The sequence below is a fragment of the Physcomitrium patens genome, chromosome 23 (genome assembly GCF_059467195.1).
Source record: "Physcomitrium patens ecotype Gransden chromosome 23, ASM5946719v1, whole genome shotgun sequence".
Lineage (NCBI taxonomy): Eukaryota > Viridiplantae > Streptophyta > Bryopsida > Funariales > Funariaceae > Physcomitrium > Physcomitrium patens.
Window position 1 is genome coordinate 7,643,077 of NC_143432.1, and position 8,002 is coordinate 7,651,078.

Genomic DNA, 8,002 nt, shown 5'->3' on the forward strand with positions numbered 1-8,002 from the left:
GTGAAAAACTGCATAATCCATTTGCGACAATCCAAAGTTTTAGTCGCACAATTGTCAGTATCCTGGTAGAGGAATATGCACCGTAGTGTCGGCTCTGTGCAAATGTCATCAATATGGTGAACCAGGGGGATGCCCAGCTGAAGACATGCGGATTGTGCCGCGATGTTAACTTCGGTGCGCACTGTTCCCTTCATGCATGCAGCTTGATCATCTTCACACAGTGCAGTACCTCGTCTTGAAAATCAAGGCTTTCATGCACCGGCTGAGAACCTCCACGATCTTCAACTAATCGCAATTTTGCCACCCCTCTGTCGAAATCGAAACCTTCACCGCAAGTTAAAGCTCGATGAGGTCAAGACCAACTCCGATGGAGCTAGGAACACATACAACTATCGAACTTAAGAACAAACAAAACATCATGAAATCCTAATCCACACACACACACACACACACAGAAAAAGCTCGATTCCCTTCAGACAGGCATCGCATCACATCCTTTCCTGATTCCACTCTCTCGGTGGAATTCGGCAATCGACCGCTCCATCGATCGGATATCAAACACGTCGGGTCCAGATAGTGAGGCACCAAAGTTAACAAGCTCACGTAATTGTAGGTCGCTCAGATGATTGAGGACTTGAGATTGTAGTACTAGACAATAGATCAGCGTGAATCGATGAGAATCGATCACCGGGAAGTGGGATCGACAACTACAAAGCGGCATGGATCTTCGATTCGCATGCACCTCGTGCTTCTGATTTGTCGCCGCGAGTTGCCGCGGGATGATGCGACGTGCCGCAGTTCGTCGGGACCTTGCGGCATCGCGTGCAAGGTGTAAAATGTTGTATGAATTTGTATAATACATGGAGTGGTGTGGTAGAGATAGTAATTCTTGAACGATGTAATGTTTAGAAAACTATGAGAGAATAATGCTATTGACGTGGAAATTTTCCATAATATTTTGAAAAAAAAAAAACTCACTTTGTTGATTTATTGGATTATTATATTCATTCCTTTTTTTAAAATTTGTGTATGTATTTTTTATTGTTTGTATACATACATACATACATACATACATACATACATATATATAATAAAAATAAAAAATAAAACTTTTGTCCTCGAAATTCCTTGTCTAAATTCCAACTGATAAGGAGTGACTGTTAACTTCAGTCAATCTCCTAATTCATTGCATTCCAACTTGTAAGTGATTGGCTGAATTTTTTTGGGATATTCTTGTTTGTGATTTTTTTTTTTTTTTTTTTTTTCTTTGTAGTATTTTTGAATATTTTTTTAGTTTTTTTTAAAATCATTTGTCAAAGATTTTGGTCAAGTTTGTATGGAATTGTTGCATGACAAAATTCCATGCTCATTCATGATAAAAGTTTTCATAATTTACTTTCAAAGCAAAAAAGTAATTTAACTTTAAACCAAGGTTATATCAATTACATATCTTTTGAAGTTTTTATATTTAAGAAAAATTACATGGAGAATAATGTTTTCTTTATATATAATAATAACTATTAAAAAAAGAAAAAAAGAAACTGATACATTAAAGTATGGATAAAATAAATGAAAATGCACATAATTACTCAGATTTAATCAAAATACACCAAAAGTCAGAACCGAATTGTTGAACCCATTATATGCCATGTAAAAAGCTTGAATGCTTGATAAAAGAATAACTTGTTATTTACTGATAATGAACAAATCTTACAATTTAGAATTTTTGTAGAAAAATATGATAGGTAGCTATTGATGAAATTTCATTACAAAATGTTTATTTGTATTGAACACTATAAGATAAACAAGATATCTTTTACCCATGTGAATACATTCATATATCTCAAATACAATATTAAAACCTATATTATTAGTATATATTCTTTGAATAACTAATTACATATTATATTGTATGTTTTGACATCATGTTTATAATCCCCACAATTCCATCAAATCATGTGCAACACCCAAAATGTTTGCTATCACTACCCAATACACACAATGAAAAACTATTTGCAAATTAGATCTATAAAAGCAAAACTTGTATACTATGAAATCATGTTCATACATACCAAATTTAGTAGAGAGGAGAGAGGGATCTATAAAAACATTCTTGCCATACTTATGCATTTTATCAATTAATTTTCAGAATATATTTTAAAACCTCCTTTGAGACAAATTCACACATATTACTTACATCTATATTGCAATTGTTTCAAATCATTCAAGAAAGACAACAAAAAAAGAAAAAGAAAAAGAAAAAGAAAAAAAGCACTTCATTATCTATGTATCTATATCTATCTAAGGAAATGTTAAATAGATCCATGTTTATACAAAATCGACCCACCCATGATGAAGAATATGGTAATTGTGATGAATGTGGTTGGTTTTCTTTGGTTGTAAATCCAATAGTGGAGAAATGAATCTAGATTTATTTATTTATTTATTTCCCTTTCATGATGGTTAAAATAAATGGGCTGATTTAGTAAAAACTTGGGTCTATTTAACATTCCCATATATACGTGCATATTGACATGCTTATATATATATATATATATATATATGACAAAATTCAACCAAAAAAAAACCAAAACGGAGACGAAAACACAAAACCAATACCTTGTGTTTTTGGACGCGGTTTCTCCACGTCAGCACGTAGAGCCAAAACCTTATCCAAAGGGGAGCCAACGAAGGCTGAGTTGTCTCCCACACAGCGCAAGCAGCAGCAGCAGCATCGCCATGGCCACCACTTTCTTCCTCCTCCCCTTCGCCTCGTCCTCTTCACTTGGCGCTTGCTCCTAAACCCACGTCCAAGACTCGATTTTGCCATGCATTTGGGAATCTACACGTCTTGATCTTTTACATTTGCCGACCACAATAACACCTGTGTGCTTCACTCGCGACGGGCGGGCGCTTTGAAGAGCTGGGTCTAGCTCGGAGACAGCCACAACAACGATTTCCATCGCAGGAATTGGGCAGCATCGGAATGAGATTGGTAGGATTTTAGGCTCGTTTGGTTGAGTGGTGGTGAGTTTGGAGAATTGGGTTTAGAATTAGGGTTTTGATTTTGCAAGCATGATGCTGGGCGCTTCTTTGAGTGGTGGTTGCCTGAAAAAAGCAGCGCCTGGGTGTGGACATGGTGGTGGTGGTGAAGCAGCGGCCCGCTTGTTAGAGTTGGAGCGTCCATGTCGTGTGCCTTCGTCGAGGCAGCTCGTCACTGCTGCATTGCCATTGCCTCTTTCCTTTAGAGCTGCTTTTGGTGCCAATTGGTGCACCAAAGCGATCGCTGCTGCCCATAGTGGGCGGCGTAGTAATAGGGTTGTGAGGAGGAAGAGAGTTGTGGCGGAGATTGAATTGTTCTCCTCGGATGACTTCGACGTGGAGCGGTTCTTGGGATCCCAGGGATACATCAATGTCTCCAGGTGAATTACGTGCAATTTTAATTTTGATTTTTTTGTTTTTTTGTTTTTTTTTTCCGCCACTATATGATGTGATCATCGAGGTTTAAGGTTGGCGGTGTTGCTGAGCAGTTTCATTATCAACCCTACGTTGATTTTCATTTCTCGCGAGAAACTAGGATTGATGTTCTGCAATTGGCTTCGAACGTTAAGAGGATTACACTCTCAACTATTGAAGAAAATAATGGTATGACTGTGTATACAAGTATAAACTCTACAATTGGTTTGGTAGATTTTAAGTGTTAACTAAGCTGGAACTGGTTTGCTGTTCTGCAGTTACACTCCACCACAACCAGGGAGTAGTATGTTTGGAGCCGCCTTGGGCGAGAATGCACCCTTAGGTATGGATCAACGAGATCTTAACCGGATAGGAGGACAGGAAGTTGGTGAAGGAAGTGTTCAGACAAGGTGATCAACAACCCTTGGATTTCTGTTTTAGCATACATTCTGGCATTTTTCAAACAAGTGTCCTCATTTGCAGCGTGAATACCATAGTTTGACAGTGATACAAAATCAATTGGCAGAGGATCTTCTGCTGAATATTAGTACGTTGCATGTTCTGGTTATTTTCGTCATGGGTCGTAATTTAGCTGAAGCTCTTGTAGTTCCATACCAAGAGCTGCTTCCGCCCAATTTAGCTAATTTTGCCCTTTTTGGGACACATACACGCAGTAATAAGTGTGGTAGTTTACACGACCTTTACAAAGCTGGAGTGGGACAGATAGTGTTGCGCCACTGTATTTACCTTCACGTCTAGATGATCGCGGTAGACTTATGAAGGTTTAACATACAACGTGCAAGAGGAGCAATGTAGCTAGTGCGTTTTACGAGAAAAGATCCCATGCTAACAGAAGAGGATGCCAGTTTTCATGCAGGTTGTATGCAGGGCGTATAGGCAGGGGTGAAAGGATGGGTACTCGTGTAATACTGAAGGTGCACTTCTTTGGGTTTTGTTTTAATTTTTATGTTTTAGTAAACTATAGCCAGTCCAGTATTTGGTTTATGTTCACTTTTGTGACGTATCTAGCATTTGTAAGCCACGTCTCGTTATTCATAAACACTTTAAGCACTTTCTTCGTATTCTTTTGTTTGTCTTCCTGTATTGCGACCGTTATAGGTCTGGTTGGGACTGTTCTTGCAAGTCGTGTTCTTGAAAAACATGAAGATATTGTGGTTACCTGACACGAATCGAGATAGTCGTCTCTCTCGGATCCACTTTGTTATAATATCTGGTCAATATAGTCTTCTTTTTCTTCTTCTTCTTCTCCGTGTTTTTGTTGACTATTTTAGCAATTGCTACAATAGTCAGTCAGTGATGTATCTGGTAACAATTTGTGGGCTAGTCAGGCATATCCTGCAATGGTAACGTCAGGTAGCGACGCAGATGTGATGGCTGCTAATGAGCTTGCGGCCCATGTTGTTCTTCAGGTATGTTTGATTTAAATATATTAATTTTTAAACAACACACGGGTAGAGAGCTACGAGTTCGATTGCTTGGGTATAGTATTGTCAAGTTTTCTTCGATTATCTTGTTTGGAAGTTAATGAGTTGAAGAAATCTTAAACACTTTGGAAAGAAATGCTGACTACAGGACCTAGCTGATGTACTTAATAAGCTCTATAGCAACCTACTGTAGGGTTTTCATCCTACAGTAGTCTCATTCATGATTAGTGGTCATTATAATAGTTGGATGGTGATTTTAAAAATGACGCTCACTTTGCAGGATGAGGAATTAGGGGAGATTTCTGAGAACATTTCGTATCTATATGGTGGTTTCCAAACTAAAACAGGGGAGCAGGTGCATCTGATTGACTTTGAATTCTTCTAAGTTCCCTGCCAATTTATTTTGACGATTTTGCAGCAATGAACAAACCCCGTTTACAGAAAGCTAATTTAATCCTAGATATTTTCTGCTGGTTAGAGCCTTCTTCATGCGCTTGTAATGTCTGACTGAGTTGCCGTAGGGCAGTGGCTAGTGTTTCGAGACGATGGCAAAGCGACAGCAGCAGACTACGCAAAAATGGCTGCTGAAGCCACTACAGAAGGCCGGGCAGTCGGGGAATGGGACTTCTGGGATCGCTTTGACAAGACCAGACCCATCCAAAGACGCCTTATATTCATCACAAAGCTCTTACGTGGTGCTTTTCAAGGGCTAGCTTACATTCACTCTCGGGGTCGTCTCCACCAAAGCCTTGGTCCTGCCTCGATTGTTATCAAGTGAGCTGCAGTTTTTCTGGCATACAGTATGTTATTAGCGAGGTTTTGGTATCCAGTAATCAAATTAGTATCCACTTCACGTTCTGGAATGTGACTTGTGTCGATATTTACCTCTTTTGTCAATGTTTACCAAACCTGATTCTGAAAATAAGGAATATTGGGAATGTCCAGCACAACTTCTGAGCGTGACGCTATGTACCTCAATGCACGTCTACGTGACCTTGCCTTCTCTACTGATGTGAGGTAACGTGTAAGTTTCAACCTGTTCACCATGTTCATTTGATCTTTCGATCTTCTGGAATTGAGTTTGTCAAGTACATCTCTTGAATTCTTTATAATTCACTACCTCTATTAAATCAACGTAGAGTAACACCGTTGTCAACGTTGGAGTCACTCGATCATTAACCTCGCCAACAACTGACGAAGGCTCTTGTTAGTAGTGGACTGGCAGCCTTTGGAGGACCCACTTTGGAAGATCTTTGGGAGGGACGTGGCAGCAATTTGAGTTCCGGAACACGAGACTCTGCTATTGACCCTGCAGTAGCAAAGCTCTCTGAAGGTCTGTGGCGCAGAGCGGCTATGGCGGGAGCTCGTGACTCACTGTCGAGAAGATCCTTCGGCATAGCAGATGACATGTAGGAAATCAATCCTACTATAACTGGTCAGTTGGATAAGTTTTTAGGCTTGGATTCAAGAGCTGGTTAAGCATGCGAATGGTTGGTGTTCGCAGATACGCTGGGGGGTTGTTGTTGGCGTACATGGTCTTTGTGCCTCTCAGCGAAGCTGGCAGCATTGACGGTCCTTCAATACAAGTAAGCAATCGCCTACTCGACTGGAATACAATCATTCTGCGCAAAATTTAGTCAAAATTTAGCAAAATTCTGAATTTTCAACATATCTTTCAACCAAACCATTCGCTGTGCATGGCTACACAGAGGCTACTGGAGACAACATTTCGGCTCGACATTCCAGCAGTTCGTGAGTAAGTGAAAGCCACCAACCGTTTATTTCTTCTGCAAATTTTCATCATTAGTTTACAAAATATAGTGACAAAATACAAGTCCTTGTGACTGGCTTTTGTTTTTTCTTCGGTGGAGTCACCTTCTAAATAGTTTGTATTGAGTCAGATGAATCAGTATCGCTTCTTCTGTTTTTATGTCCCTCGGTAGTGTCTGCAATTCTTCCATGAAATTTCAGTAATATGAGACTGGAATGACTGCGTGAATCTTTCTTTCTTTCTTTCTTTCTTTCTTTCTTTCTACATACATACATACATACATTTTAACGTTTGCCTTGAATATACAGATATTGTGAGGCTGATGACCGCTGGAGCGAGGCTGTGAACTTCATGAATCTTGACGACGGTGCAGGATGGCAGCTACTGCAGGTCGGTAGCACAAATGAACCCACATTGTAGAACTCAAGCTTATTCTTGTCACAGTTTCCAGCTTGCTTTATCAAAACTCATTTACTGGGTATATCCAACATGCAACAACTGCTTCACCACGGAGAAGTTGATCGTCTCACGTTGTTGTCCATGTCGATGCAGGCCATGCTCAACCCCGATTACAGATTAAGGCCCACTGTCGACGCCGTTTTGTCCCACCGCTTTCTGACTGGAGCTTTATTAAATTTAAGCTGAATCAGTTGACATGTTTCCATGATGTACAATTGCCACAACAAGATTGATCTTACAACTATGAGACCCCTCCTACACTAGTATCTGGCGGCCGATCAGTGTAGTTCATAGTTCCAGCATACAATAACTGTGGTTTTCAACAGCCAATTGTTACTGGATACCAGTGTTGTAATCTCTACCCATTTGGGTTAACCACTAAATGGCGTATGGATTTGCAGTAGAATTCTCTCTCTCTTGGAAAGATTGCAAAAAAAAACAAAGCGAGCATTCTTTTGCGTTGAGTTTGTACCTGTGTAGGTTGGTAATCTAGTGCCATTAATAGGGTTGAATTTGAACCCCTACAATATTCAATACCTTTTCAAAAAAAAATTGCAGTTCAAATTTACCAATTTTTGTTTGTTTCTGAATCCTTTTTCTTCCAGTGCTATCCTTTTTTGCATTATTATATGATTTTAGTGTATTATCTCTCACTCTTATGCATTTTTTCTTCTTTATTTCTTTTGTTCGTATTATGAAAATTCTAAAAAAAATCTTGTGGAGGGGTTTGAATAGAGAAATCTTATGCCTAGCATGTTGCTTCTTAGTTGCCCTAGGGTAGAAAGTAAGTGCAAGGGGTCAAATGGACGGCTTTTAGTGGATGATAATTTGCATGTTGAATTCACCCACAAATCTTTAGTTTGGAGGGAGT

The 8,002-nt window shown here is 39.4% G+C and overlaps 1 protein-coding gene across 2 annotated transcripts; it reads left to right on the forward strand.

The window, feature by feature from the left end:
* Window positions 1–2,737: 2,737 nt before the first annotated feature.
* On the forward strand, window positions 2,738–7,699 carry LOC112276100 (uncharacterized). Of its 2 annotated transcripts, none has more exons than XM_024507114.3 (12): window positions 2,738–3,422; window positions 3,735–3,866; window positions 4,334–4,391; window positions 4,806–4,886; window positions 5,182–5,256; window positions 5,428–5,675; window positions 5,847–5,918; window positions 6,116–6,310; window positions 6,406–6,487; window positions 6,611–6,657; window positions 6,981–7,062; window positions 7,225–7,699. In XM_024507114.3, the coding sequence occupies exons 1-12, from the start codon at window positions 3,076–3,078 to the stop codon at window positions 7,315–7,317; spliced, it is 1,512 nt and encodes a 503-aa protein (XP_024362882.1). In that variant the 5' UTR covers window positions 2,738–3,075; the 3' UTR covers window positions 7,318–7,699. The 2 variants fall into 2 exon arrangements, with proteins under 2 accessions (XP_024362882.1, XP_024362880.1); XM_024507112.3 differs by having other exon boundaries at window positions 2,751–3,422; window positions 6,113–6,310.
* The last annotated feature ends 303 nt before the right edge of the window (window positions 7,700–8,002 follow it).

Coding starts and splice junctions, on each gene's coding strand:
- LOC112276100 (XM_024507112.3), top strand. CDS start 3,076: ATGATGCTGGGCGCTTCTTTGAGTGGTGGTTGCCTGAAAAAAGCAGCG. Junction 4,887..5,181: donor CGGCCCATGTTGTTCTTCAG/GTATGTTTGATT, acceptor CTCACTTTGCAG/GATGAGGAATTAGGGGAGAT. Junction 6,658..6,980: donor GACATTCCAGCAGTTCGTGA/GTAAGTGAAAGC, acceptor TTGAATATACAG/ATATTGTGAGGCTGATGACC.